The sequence below is a fragment of the Natrix helvetica genome (assembly GCF_964273705.1).
Source record: "Natrix helvetica genome assembly, chromosome: 2".
Lineage (NCBI taxonomy): Eukaryota > Metazoa > Chordata > Lepidosauria > Squamata > Natricidae > Natrix > Natrix helvetica.
In genome coordinates, this window is record NC_138552.1 from 219,952,586 (window position 1) to 219,966,710 (window position 14,125).

The window sequence follows — 14,125 nt, forward strand, 5'->3', positions numbered from 1 at the left end:
CTTAAAAACTAGCAACAAAGCTTGCAGCTGTTTGGAAAAAAATGTGTACAATATTGAAAATATAAGTGAATTGCATTTGCTTTTATTCATTGCTATTTTTTTAAGGACATCAAGATACTTACATCAAACGTAAAACTTTTTAGAAAACTTGTAAGCACCATGCTGTTTACTTGTACAATTTGGTTTGCCATTGGATTTCTATCTGTGATAGATGATGTGGTATGTGCAAAGGAATAGGCGATGGTGACAGTTTACTCTTTTTGAAGTTTACATTGCTGCATTCAAAATGGAAAACATTATTTTTAAATGTTGCCATAACCCAATAGTGTATGCTGCCTCCTTGGCATTTTTGAGTCAGATAGAGGTGGCTCTCACTTCTAAACTTTTTACTGAATCAATTTCAGATTCAATTATCTGCTTGACAAAACGAATAAAAACTACTGCAACTTCATATCAAATCAATGGCTTTTGCTTGCATTTCTGTTTTATAGTGAGTTACATTAGTTTTACTAAAAAAAACACCTGCATAAAGATGTGTAATAAAAAGTGGAAAAACAAGTACTAAGACTGTCAAAGGTTTTCTCTGGGTTATAGTAATTTTCTCATCCTGCATAAAGCAATGTTTTAAGTAGTGTTTTGGGATTTTTAAACAAGTTATGTTAGACCTGGAGATTAGCACATATTTGTGTAGTGTTTTTGACAAAAATCTCAAAGAAATTTGATGCTATTACAGCTTAGTGACATCTACCTCAAATGTTCTTGTGCTTAGAATTTTTTATGGTTTCTTTCCCATTAAAAAATATCAAATTCTTTATTATTCCTCTACACTTGAAATTTGTTTCCTTTATCAGCACATGTGAGGACAATAAATAAATGCTATTGAGAATTAATTTTTTTCCTTTAGATGAAAAATCCTGAAGAATGTAGCTATATACAATATGTATCAATTTACATATTAAATCTTGAATAGCATCAGATTTTGTAAGGAGAAAAATTATAGAGTATATTTGATTCAGGTTTCATGATTATATTAAAAATAAGGTGATACATGATTTAAAGTAAAATATTATTATATATGGAAGTCATTAATCACTATTTAAAACATAAATTTTTAGAAGAATATAATTTGGATAATTCAAGTACAGACCTTTAGAGCCGATCTGGGCAATTGAAGAAATTCATTTTCACACAAATAGTTTATACAATAACATAAATCACTGCATACTTTCTTTCATTTTTAGTCATTGATTTTAGGGCAGGGATTAATTAAGGATTTTATATGCTGAGCACAACTGAGCCAAAATTAACCATTTAACATCCCATTGATTATATTGGAAGAAAATTAGACATTTATCTATTTATTACATATATAAATATTTTAGAAAGTTTTCCTCATTGTAATAGAACAGAATGGTGTAATATTGTTAAAAGGTTATCTATAACCAAATATTTCAGAAACAAGAATGATTAAAGATATGAGATCATATTTATTAATCTATCTATAGATCTTTCATCTATGGCAGGATGACAGCAAATAATAGTATTCTGAGGGATTTCTTTGGTCATCAACTCCAAGCCATTGTTATTACAGGATTCTCAATGCAGAGTCCAAATAGTGTGCTTAAGAAAAGGTCATATCTTAAATATTTCCAGTAAAACAAAATCTACATCGATCTCTTGTCCAAGGCAGTTCCTTCCAATAGAACAGATCTCTTTGTAAAGTCATTTCTCCTGTTTTAGCCAGAATAAGTTTTTATAATTTTTATATATTAGTTCTAATTTTAATATATTAGTCCTAATTTTTACTCAGAGTTTGTGGATTAGCCAACCTTCTTTACTTTGAATAAAAAACGGCTAGTCGCTACATTACTGGAGCAGATGTTCCTCAGATCTCTCTCCTTTCCAAATACATGGTCTCAAACAAAACAAATTTTTCCCATCATCCACTACACAATCCTTTTAGCTGACAATGCCAGACTGAAGATAGGCCCTTTGAATGCAAAACTTGCACCCCACTGTTTAGCTACAATCAATTTTCAAAAAGAGAAAACACAGTACTAAGTATCTTTGAAATCACAAAAGCTGAAACTTGCAATAGTTTCCATGGTGCTGAAGAACTATAAAATTCACTAATGCTTTTGGATTATTATTATGCACACAAATGAGCCACGTCATCAGAAATATTCAACAATATTTAACAACAACAACAAAAACAACAACCATAAAGAAAGAGGAGAATTTCTTCTCACACTTCACCCAGTAATTATTATTTTTTCAGTCTAGGTGATTTAGAAGCTGGGGAGATGAAGTATTTAAAAAAACAAAATGCTAAGAGCCGAAGCAAGGAATCTGAAGTTCGAATTCTCACTTACCAATGAGGCTTACTGCATGACTTGGGACCAATGCTACTGTTTTCATCCAGTTTATTCCCAGAGATACGTCTGGGTTCTAAATGAAGATAAAATGAGGGGGAATCTTATTTGTGTTATGTTGAACCCTGGATTCTAAAGGCTCAGAGGGAAGGTATAGATGAAATAATAAACTATTTCATCTCTATTTTCAGCTGAATGAAAAATGTTCTCAATCTTTTAGCTCAACACATGATGCCTCATCCTAATCCATATAACTCAGCACAATAATCAGAATTTTGAAGAATAAGCAGTTTGCAGTATGACTATATGTATCATACAATAAAGGAGAATTTATCAAAATGATTATGTAGATCATAATAATACCATCAACACAGAATGAAAGTAGTAATGTCATCAAGCAGACAGATTAATCTCAACCGAGGTACATTTTTCTTGTTTATATCTTTAGCTGGTATTATTTCGCTTTGGTATTTTTGTTCTTTGGTTTATAATAACTTGCCCAAAGTCAAGTTGAGTGACAATATAAATCTTAATAAGCTTGTAAAAAAAAGGCTTATTTTAAATTTTAAAAAGCTAAATTTAAAAAGCACTCTTGGGTTTTCCAATGCTCTTGGCAAAGCAAATAAAATTTCTAACTTCCCAATTGCTAGCAACTCCCTTCCCAACGAAACCCCAAGGTGCTTTTTCAGGAGACAACTGGATTTTCCTTTGAAGACGTTTCGTTTCTCATCCAAGAAGCTTCTTCAGCTCTGACAAGAATAGAAGGATTTGTATTCTTGGCAGACAGCTGCAACGAATGGCAGATACCCCTCCATTCCCCAGTGTCCTGTCACAGCTGAAAAAGCTTCTTGGATGAGAATTAAAACGTATTCGAAAGGAAAAAAAACTTTTAAGAAAACCCAGTTGCCTCCTGAGAAAGCATCTTTGGGACAACCATGACCTGGATGACTGAGAATCTTTATAGACTTCCCAACGGAAACTTTCTGCCTTCCCATTTATACAAAAGAGAACGGGGGACTGGCAATTTCGGGCCAAGTGCGCATGCGTACGAGGTAACCCGCTCACGTTCCTTCCTCTTCCTCCCACCCCACCCCACCCCAGGCTGCCGGTTGAACGAGTAGCATATCCACTTCCGGTGTGGCTGTCAGAGACGAACATCCGGGGAAGTAGCTGTTCCGGAAGTGCTCCAGGTAAGTATCAACAGGACCGGCGAAGGAGAGCGTCTAAAGGGCGCGCGGGCCGCAGCCCCCTTTTCTACGTGAACGTGATTGCATTGGCGGCCGCCTCAAAGCTGCTCCCCCCCACCTTCGAAAGGCACCTGTTGTATGTGCGCTCGTTCTTTGTCGTGTGCAAAGTCGAGAAGACATGGAGGAGATTTTACTTATTATTCAGACCCCGTACCCCCTTCCCCCTTGAGCCCCGTGCAGGGGACGTGCACCTTATTTCCCACCGCCAGCTTTTGGCTTTGTGGCGGAGAAGGGGGGTTGGGGAAAAGCGTATTGCCGTTACTTGGCTGCTCTTTCTGATAGTGGCGAAGGAGTTGTTCGTAACCGGCGTCACCTCCCGGTGCAGCCGCAGTAGTAGCCGGCGCTTTCAGACCTTTCACTGGACGGTCCCCCTTCCTTCTCTTCCTCTGTAGGTAGGTCGCATTTCCAGGGAGCAGAGAGCGAGGGAAAGCAGCTCCTCGAGTACAGAAGAGGAGAATCGAAGGGGTATTTTTGTGTGTGTGATTAGATAGTCTTCAATTTACAACCACAATAGAGCCCAACATTTCTGTTGTTAAGTGAGACATTTGTTAAATGAGTTTTGACCCATTTTACGATCTTTTTTTGCCACAGTTGTGAAGCAAATCAATGCAGTTGATAAATTAGCAACCCAATAGACACCGCAACATATAAGTTATAAGTATGAGCCAGCTGCAAAGCATCTGAACTTTGATCACATGATCATGGAGATGCTGCAAACGTTGTAATGTGAAGAACAGTCATGTCACTTTTTTCAGTGCCGTTGTAACTTTGAACGGTCACTAAATGAACTGTTAAGTTGAGGGCTACCTGTACTGCTGTTATTTTCAGTTCGTTGAACCACTGCCCGCAAGTGTGGCCCCGGGATTAATAACCAAATAGTGTTTTGAATCAGTAGTAATGATCTAACACAAACCATACATGGCAGTGGAATAGCTTGAGACTCAAATTCAACCTCTGTGGTAAATACAAAACTCTCACCTGAAGAAAAATGTGCGTTTACCGTATTCTCCTGCCCCCCTGCATGAAACGACCACCTAATGTCATATGCTTATTCATCCATCATTTCTTTATGTTCACTGTTATTTAGCCTTGTGCTAACCTATAGATTTTGATGTTTAGTAATTAAACAATCAGAACCAGTGGTATGATGGTTAGAATTTTTGGATTAAAACTCTGTAGACTCAGGTTTGAATCTGTTTGGCAAATTACTACTATAGTATTGTAGATGACCAGGCTGAGACAGAGGGAGGAGTCAAACAAGTCATCAGCCCCTTCGTGTCCACAAGAGATCTAAGGCTAGCCCATCTTGAATTCCTTTATCTACCGCCAAGTTACTTTGACCGTTAGTAGTTTAGATTCTTGTACGTGCAATAAATTTTAATATCCATTTGAACTGCCTGGATCTCCCGATACCCCTGGGGCTTGACAGTTGTTAAGAAAATAAAATGGGCCAGGGTTACCTCTTTTGCTCCTTGAAGAAAAGATGGGATAGAAATGTGATTAATACTAGGTTAGCTTTATAATAATCTTGTTTCCATCTTTGGCTGAAAATCTTTGCCTCTTCAGAGGTAAGTAAACTACAAGAACACCTGACTTGCGGAAGACTTTTACAACATTCAGGTACATATTTGAAATAAGCGCTTAGAATTGAAGACTAGCTTCCAAGGTTTTTGTGGGTTGTGATTTAGAGAATTGCAAAAAAAAAAAAAAAAAAGGAAAAACATCATCTTTGATTCTTTTTTTAGGTGTTTCAGAAATGTCAGCACCATCTATGAAAGAAAGGAAAGCCTGCTGGGATGCCCGAGATTTTTATTGGAAATGCTTAGATGAAAATATGAAAGATACATCAAAATGTGACAATTTGAGGTGCTCTTTTGAAAATTTATGCCCACAGCAGTGGGTAAGTAACTATTTTTATTCATTTTTATACACACATACACAACATATTTCTTTTTGGGATATGCAAAAGGGCAAGAAAGAAAGAAATAGGGAACAAAAGAAAGTGTCCATTATTCAAAAATGTTCTTCAATGTGGCCAATATTAAAATACTTTGCTTCAGTCTGCATTTGTAAATTGAATTTAAGTGTTCTTCTCATTTAAGTATAATTTTAGTTCCTTCTAGTTTCACCTAATGTCCAGCCTTCAATTTCCCATCGTATCATGGGTTTTTTTAAGAATTAAAAGCATTTTCCCCATGGGAAAGCTTCTTATAATTAATACAAAATCTTATTTCAAAACCATCTGCCTGCAATTTGGAATAGAGAAACCACTTGTAATTTGTAGCGAATGCATAAATCATTACTAAGCTAACTAGGTTCTACAGTTACAAGAATTATGCAAACCTTGCTCTGTAACGCCTAGGAGCATGTAGGAAATACTTTTCTTTAAAACATTAAAGCAACAATGTATTTTCCTAGATTGCAGAGCTGTTCACTCCATAAATTTCTTCTAGCTACTTCAGTTTTTATGTACATGCACAGTGATATGGCTTTATTTCCCAGTCCGTTATATGTGACAAGGGAAAGAAGTACCGTATTTTTCAGAGTATAAGACGCACCGGAGTATAAGACACACCAAGATTTTGAAGAGGCAAATTTTTTAAAAAGTAGGTAGGTAGATAGAGGGAGAGAGAGAAATACAGTAGGTAGGGAGAGGGAGAGGGAGTAGTTAGGTAGGTAGATAAAGGGGGAGAGAAAGAAATACAGAAATACAGTAGGTAAGTAGGGAGAGAGGGAAAGGGTAGGTAGGTAGGTAGAGGAATAGAGAGAGAGAAATAGACACAGAAATGCAGTAGATAGGTAGGGGGGGAGAGAGTAGGTAGATACATAGGTAGCTAGCGGGAGAGAGAGAAATAGAGTAGGTAGCAGTGGTGGGTTTCTGCTGGTTCGCACCGGCTTGGGAGAACCAGATGGTGAAAGTTACCGATCCGGTGAGAGGAGGTTTGACCAGTGGACCCAGAAATAATTTCTGGAACGCCTGCCCCGGCCCTGTCACTCGCTCGCTCAGCCCCCCCTCCCGTCCGCACTATCCTAGCCCAATTCGGTGTCTAGTCCAATACCTGAGAGTGGAGGTGGTGAACTGAGAAGCATGGAGAGTCCAGCGGCACAATCCACCAGACAGCAGCAGTAAGCTCAGGAGTTTTCTCCTGGATTCCCCTCTGTCCTCCGATCTCCCAAAGTACTTTCCCCAGCGTGCGATAGCTTTCTACTGGATTCCCCTCTGTGCTGCCTCATCCGATCTCCCAGGGTTCTTTCCCCAGCGTGATAGCTTTCTACTGGATTCCCCTGTCTTGCCTCCTCCAATCTCCCAAGGTTCTTTCCTCAGCATGCGATAGCTTTCTACTGGATTCCCTGTCTTGCCTCCTCCAATCTCCCAAGTTTCTTTCCCCAGCATGCGATAGCTTTCTACTGGATTCCCCTGTCTTACCTCCTCCAATCTCCCAAGGTTCTTTCCCCAGCATGCGATAGCTTTCTACTGGATTCCCCTCTGTCTTGCCTCCTCCAATCTCCCAAGGTTCTTTCCCCAGCGTGATAGCTTTCTACTGGATTCCTTTCTGTCCTGCCTTCTCCGATCTCCCTAATTTCGGCCCTTAATCCTCCAGTTGTCTATTTTGGGGAGGTTTTCCCCTCTCTTCCTCCCCCCCTTCATAGGAGTCCCAAAAATGTTTGCCACATGGCTTGGGAGGGGGTGGTCATGTGACTGAGTGTGCATGAGTGATGTCAAGTTGGTCATACCTGCCCGGTCATATGACTGCCAAGCCATGCCCACAAAATAGGCCACACCCACAGAATAGGTTCTAAAAAATTTTGAAACCCACCACTGGTAGGTAGGTAGGTAGGTAGGTAGAGGGGAGAGAGAGAGAGAAATACAGTAGGTAGGGAGAGAGAGAGAGAGAGAGAGAAGGTAGGTAGGTAGATGTTTCCAGGTGTATTTATCCACGTGCTGAAGAAGGAAATAACTGACAATCTGCAGCACCTAAGACTTTGTTTCTGCTGGCATAGCACTTGATTAATGTAATTCTCATCAATCAAAGAGCTTTTACACTCTGCAAACCTCCACAAAACGGCCTGTTTTTCACGAAAACAGGCCCGTTTTTTTTTAAAGGCATGAAAATCCTTGGGGGGGGGCTTGCAGAGTGCTCCCAGGGGCTGGGGAGGCAAAAACAAGCAAAAAATAGCCTGTTTTTTTTTGCGAAAACGGGCCCGTTTTTTGTCAAAAAAATTGCATGCATAGCCTTATGGAGGCTTATAGAGTGCTGCTCGGCGGGGGGGGGGGGCAGCCAATTTTTTTTCTCATTTCTGCCCTCCCCAGCCCCCAGGAATTCTCTGAAAGCCTCCATAAGGTATGCACGGCCATATTGGTGAAGGGGGTGGGGCTTTGGGAGGCAAAAAATGCTGTATTCGATGTATAAGGCGCACCCAGATTTTCAGCCTCTTTTTTGAGGAAAATAGGTGTGCCTTATACTCCGAAAAATACGGTATGTAGTTCCATATTATTATTATTTTTAAAATCTGATGTGGATAAAATTTATTGAACATTAGTTTTTGTAGATCAATCAATAATAGTGGCATTAAATCTAAAATTTCATGATGGGTGTAATATTTTTTGTACTTTTATTACTTTAGATTTTTACTGAGCTGGTTGACTTGCTAACCAAGTGATTTTATTCAAAACAGGTTAAATACTTTAACAAAAGAAGAGATTATTTACAATATAAGGCACAAATGGAATCAGGACAATTTCTGCCTTCAGAGAAAACAGAGAAGTCATAGCAACTAGAGAACTTTTACAATACTGTACACAAAGGAAGTTGCAGAAAAACAACATAATTGAAGAACATAAATGTTGGCACCAACAATGTCCTATAAATTTTAAGACCTGTTCTTGTTTATAAATCGCATACTGGTCTGAAAGCTACAGCTTCCGTTATTTGAAATGCTTATTGGAAAGAAGAGGCACTTAGGAAAATATGCTTACCTTTCACCACTAAAAGACTACACCATCAATAAAATCAAAATAAATGAACTATATAAATTCAAATACTTGTATCATGTTTTCACTGCAAATACTCTCTTCCAAACGTTTCCCCCAATGTACCGGTAAAGTAATGTCTAGTAGTCCTTTGTATAAATTACATCTTGAAGAAGAATCTTTATAATTATCAACAGTAAAACCCTTAAATATTTCATTCTGGTTGATTCAGATGTATGGAGATCACTTTAATATGCTGAATTAAAATTTGTAGACATATGCAGTTTTTAGAAACTGTTAATGCTGGCTTTGGAAAAAAAAACCTTGAGTATATGTTTAAAAAAATATCCTAAAAAGCAGTGCCAGAAAATTTAATTTATCATGACCAAGTGCAATGAGAAACACTAGAATTGTCAAATGGTGAGTTGCTATATTGCTGTGTGCAGCATCTTGATAATGCCCATTTTTGATTCCTTAGTGACCACACAGATTTTCTCCACAATGAAAAAAGTTAATGTAATAAATTTATAATTTATACTGCAGCAACAGCATAGAGATTGCGTTATTAATTTTTTGACAGCTCTGCGGAGTTGCAGAAATTACACTGCACCCAATTGTGCTGCAAATGAGTAATTATTTACCACCACTTTCAGAACTATCAAAATGTAGTGTTTACAGCAATATAATCAGAATTCACTAACACCAAAAACCGCATTAAAAACAATTTTAATACTGTCATGGTTTTTAAAAAATAACATTTTTTGTTTAAAATGAAGATATACAAAATTAAAACATAATTAAATAGCTATAGTCATTTCAGGGAATTTATAGCACCATCCAATTATCAGCTTCAATTTATCAGAAAAATTAAACATGTTGTCTTTGTTCTTTTTCTTTGGCCATCTGCTGCCTTGTATATTCCCAAATGAGCAGAGCACCACTTACATGGACATTAAGTGAACGGATAACTCCTTGCTGAGGAATTTCTACACAAGTGTCCAGGTGCTGAATTACATTTGCTGGGATTCCCTCATGTTCATTTCTGATTTAAAAAAAGAAACAAAAAATGCATTACATTAGCAGAAATGGAAGATTGCTGATAATATTGAGCTAGAAAGATCAATAACCAGATTTGTAATTTGCATTTCCACCCTCTTACTCCAAAATACTATTGCACTTTTTTTAAGGGAGATCTGGGCCATGGACAAAAATCAATAAATACTAACAATAAAACAGGCAGTCTTATGTACTTTAGTATGGATAGCAATTACTTGAGCAATTTGTAAACTATCATTGAGAATAATGTGATTTGGATTCAAAACTTTTTTTTTAAGAATGTGTGCTAGGTACAATCAAGTATCCACCAAATATAAGTGGCCCAATTTTATTCGCCTGCATTTTATTTGTACTGCAGAGTTAATGCAATTTTCAACCGATCTACTATCAGTATGTGACTGCCCAACAGATAAATCTCTAGGGAAAGTAGCTTTCTAAGGGAAGGTTCCGTAGTGTATAGGAAAAAATGTCTTAATTTTCTGAATGGTTCTCAGTATTCACTACTCAAAATACATTTGAAAAATGTATTAGAATTAGATTTTTTGTTACCCCAATAACAACAGGGATTTCTCTGGAAAGCAATATTCCATTAAATTGCAACTTTTGGCTGTTTGCTCCACCCCTATTATAGTATAGCCTTCAGTTTTCTTCTGTTCCAAATATTCAATAAGCTGAAATGGCCTTACCTGTAAATTTTTGAAAAATGAGATTAGTATTAGGGTTTGGAAGTGTGTACATTCATTAGCACAATAAGCAAGATATAGCATGTTCTGACTGAATAGATATATTCTGTCCAATACTATGTAGACGGAAACCTTTTGATTGGATGGATCAAAATGCTGCCTAGTTCAAGAATGGTAAACAAGTCCTCAGCTTGGTGCCATTCATATCATTTCACCAGTAACTACGTCAGTTAATTTGGTGTCTGATTCAGAAGAGCTACCTACACAAAGCCCCAAACCGAGGCTCGCTCTTTCCTCCCCTTGTCTGCTAGAATTGACTATATATGAAAAACCCACAATTATAATTCTCCTACTGAAATCAAAGAGCTAATAATGCTGAAGTTGGACCGTCCCTTTAAATTTTGCAGCTAATATATAATGCCCTAAAATTAATACAGATCAATTTATAGCGTCCAACTTGATGCAACTATATGAAAACCAGGAAGAGGTTTTCTGTCTGTGACAGAACAGGGAAGGTTTATTTTACTCACTTCAATAACAGAAAGCCATTGTTCAGCAGACACACTGAGATGCTGGAATTGTTTGTCATTTATATAATGAAGGTTGCTAACCGTTAAAGCAGAAACACCGAAGATTTCACATGTTCGACACAAGCCTACAAATAAAGCAGGAAACTGATTTCCTAAACTGAATGGTGCACATAAATACCAGGGAAGGAAATTCAAACTGAGGCTACAAACATGCAAGAGAGTCAATGTAGTGTGGTGCTTAAGACATTATCCTAGACATCCTAGAAACAGGGAGGCCAGGCCATGAGTTCTAGTCCTGCTTAGTCTGGGTGACCATGGGCCAGTCATTCTCTCTCAGCCCTACAAAGAGGGCAACAATGGCAAATCTTGCCAAAAGACCTACAAGGTTTGTCCAGGCAGTTGACAGGAATCAACTGACTTGGAGGCACAATCAATCAATCAAAATAAAGATAATAACCTTTAAACCTAACCTTTAAAATCAAAGATTCACGTTGCATAGGACAACTATTCCTTAAAATAGCCTAACATAGGTATTAACACAATTAAGAAAACAAAAGACATTTCTCTTTTGTGTAAACAGTTTGAGAATTAAACTCTAAGAATCTATTTCCTCTTTTTAAATCCTCAAATTGTTTTCTAGGCTAAACTAGGTTTGTTACTTTGTAAATATAAGGCATACAATGTAAAACAAAAATAAAACCTGTAAGTAGTTTAAAATGAGTAAGTGCTTACCTCCTAAATTGGTGGGTTTATCAATGAGTGAAGCAACTACAATCAATTTCTTGTTTGATTTTCCAAGTTTAGTGGCCCGATCTTGAAATATAAGCTCCAGATCCAAATCAGGAGCACTGGCTTTGTAAGGGATAATTTTTTTCTGAACATTCATCCACTGCCTTTCATTATTGGGCTCAGCTAAATTTGGTCCTAAGAGAAATTACGTAATTAGCTAAATGAAATAATCTCTTTAAGAATCTCAGCATTCTAGGACTTAAGTACTTAGGACAAATAGAGTCTGTGTGCTCAGTAATTACGCTCTTAAATATCATAAATATATTTTTAGAGTCTTTATAAAATATGTATAACTATTCGACCAGCACAAATTATTTCCTAATGCTGTTTAGCTTCTGATGATCACTATTATCATTACCGATATCTTGTTGAGTCCAGTCATTTGGCTTAAGGTCAAGAAGTATAGTTTGAGAATGGCAGGATGGAAATGTTGAACTCAATGGAATATCTCTGAATGCGGTAAATTTAGAGAGAGAGATCCATTCCTCTTCAGGAGTTTCTGAAAGGCGTGGCAGCGTATAAAATATTGTCTGAAAAATAATATTTTGAAGTATCAACTTCCACTTCAATGTAACATATTTTCAGCAAAAGCCAACCAATATGGTGCTTGTTTACTTTTAGATTTTTTTTAAAATCCTGTGTCCTATTGTTTCTCCTAAATAGTTTACAGAGGCTTAAACATAATTATTCCCATTTTTTGCCCATACCAACACTGTGAGATCAATTTAGTGTTTTTCAAACTTGGCAAGTTTAACGTGCGGACTTCAAGATATGAATATGATGGGGATTTGAAATTCATACATCTTTAAAGTTGCCAAATTTGAAAAATGTGAGTTAATTTAAAATATGATTTGTGTGAATTAGATTAAAATGTTTCATCTAATTTGAGTATTTATTTAATATGATTACTGAATAAATAATGGATTAAGGCAGCAAAGAATCCTACCAAATCTGCTGTGCTTTATGACATTATGGGATTATTTAAAGCTGTGTCTGCCTGAAATATATTGAAAACTCGTACAACACCATTTCTTGGTAACGCAGATACAAAGATAGGCAGAAAAAAATATTTCAAAATGCTCAATTCTGTCCTTACTTCAAGACAGTAATCCTTAAGTGGATGAAAATATTCAAAGAAAAAATGTTTCTGGATGCGCTGCCAATTCTTCTTAGCATTCCTGCAGATGATTAAAAATAAAAAAGCATTAAAATGTGATGTAATAGGAAACATTCTGTATAGACCAGGGGTGTCCAAACTTGGGAACTTTAAGACTTGTGGACTTTAACTCTCAGAATTCCCCAGCGAGCATGGCTGGTTGGGGAATTCTGGAATTTGAAGTCCACAAGTCTTAAAGTTCCCAAGTTTGGACACCCCTGGTATAGACCATTCCTGTTTAAAAATCTAGTCCTAGATTGATAGACTGATTACATGCCATCAAGTCACTGACAACTGAATTCAATGAACTTATTCCAAGATGTGGCTGTTGGGTTGCAGCTTAGTTTCTTATGGTATCAATTATGTGGAATAACTTTTGATTGTTAATCACAGTCCCACAATGATATAAAATGAAATTGACAGTATGTAAAGGTTTATATTATTTAAAAGTTTAGAAAACAGCAGGTAGGTTGTTATCGCTGGTACAATAAAGAATAGGTCTGTAAAAAATATTTTTGATACAAATGCACGAGGATTAATCATTATATTGGGGTCACTGTGGCTTAATTTTCTGTATTGATAACAATTCCATAATGGGTACAGGTATACGTATGATCACGATTGAGTGCCACATTTTCATTGATAAGCAAGACAGGTGTTAAGTTAATTTTGCCATAGTCGTTAAATGAATCACTGCAGTTATTAAGTTAATAACATGATTGTTAAGTGATCTGGCTTCCCCATTGACTCTGCTTGTCAGAAGGTCACAAAAGATGATACATAACATATTTAAGGGCTGCGGGCATCCTTAGGGATTCAAAATCCAATATAAATAAATACATACATACATGCATGCATGCATACATACATATATATATATACATATATATATACACACACACACACACACATAAATATAAGGTAAATATAATTCCTCAGAGTTGAGATACAGTGCCCTCTGATTGCACTGTAATTTCTTTGGATGTGTTTGATACAAGAGGTCATCATTAAAATAATACCAGATTGCTCCTCAAACCTATCTAGGAATCAACTAAAAAGTATTTTTACCATTTCATGAAAAAAAGAACCATACTTTAAATTAAAACATGCACTACTAACCCTGTGCCATGCATGAGCTCCACTTGATTTAGACTACATTCAATAACTGAAGTTAAAGTATCAAAATCGTTCACATGTGATGCTTTGCACATTCCCCAAATTTTTTTAAGTGCAATCAAAGCATAAAGCCGAATACTGAAATTGTGATGGAAGCACCACTGTAGGACAACAATTAGCGCTTTCTTCAAGGCTGATACCTAG

The 14,125-nt window shown here is 36.8% G+C and overlaps 1 protein-coding gene across 1 annotated transcript in view; it reads right to left on the minus strand.

Annotated features, from left to right (window-relative positions):
• Nucleotides 1–9,300: 9,300 nt before the first annotated feature.
• Nucleotides 9,301–14,125, minus strand: part of TARBP1 (tRNA guanosine 2 -O-methyltransferase TARBP1) — a 35,343-nt gene continuing 30,518 nt past the window's right edge. Inside the window, exons 24-30 of the mRNA XM_081941621.1 lie at nucleotides 13,925–14,121; nucleotides 12,746–12,827; nucleotides 12,008–12,179; nucleotides 11,593–11,784; nucleotides 10,861–10,985; nucleotides 10,197–10,333; nucleotides 9,301–9,633 (exon numbers count right to left, since the gene is read on the minus strand). Of these exons, the coding sequence (XP_081797747.1) occupies nucleotides 9,459–9,633; nucleotides 10,197–10,333; nucleotides 10,861–10,985; nucleotides 11,593–11,784; nucleotides 12,008–12,179; nucleotides 12,746–12,827; nucleotides 13,925–14,121 (1,080 nt within the window). The 3' untranslated portion in view covers nucleotides 9,301–9,458. The remainder of the gene's footprint in view (nucleotides 9,634–10,196; nucleotides 10,334–10,860; nucleotides 10,986–11,592; nucleotides 11,785–12,007; nucleotides 12,180–12,745; nucleotides 12,828–13,924; nucleotides 14,122–14,125) is intronic.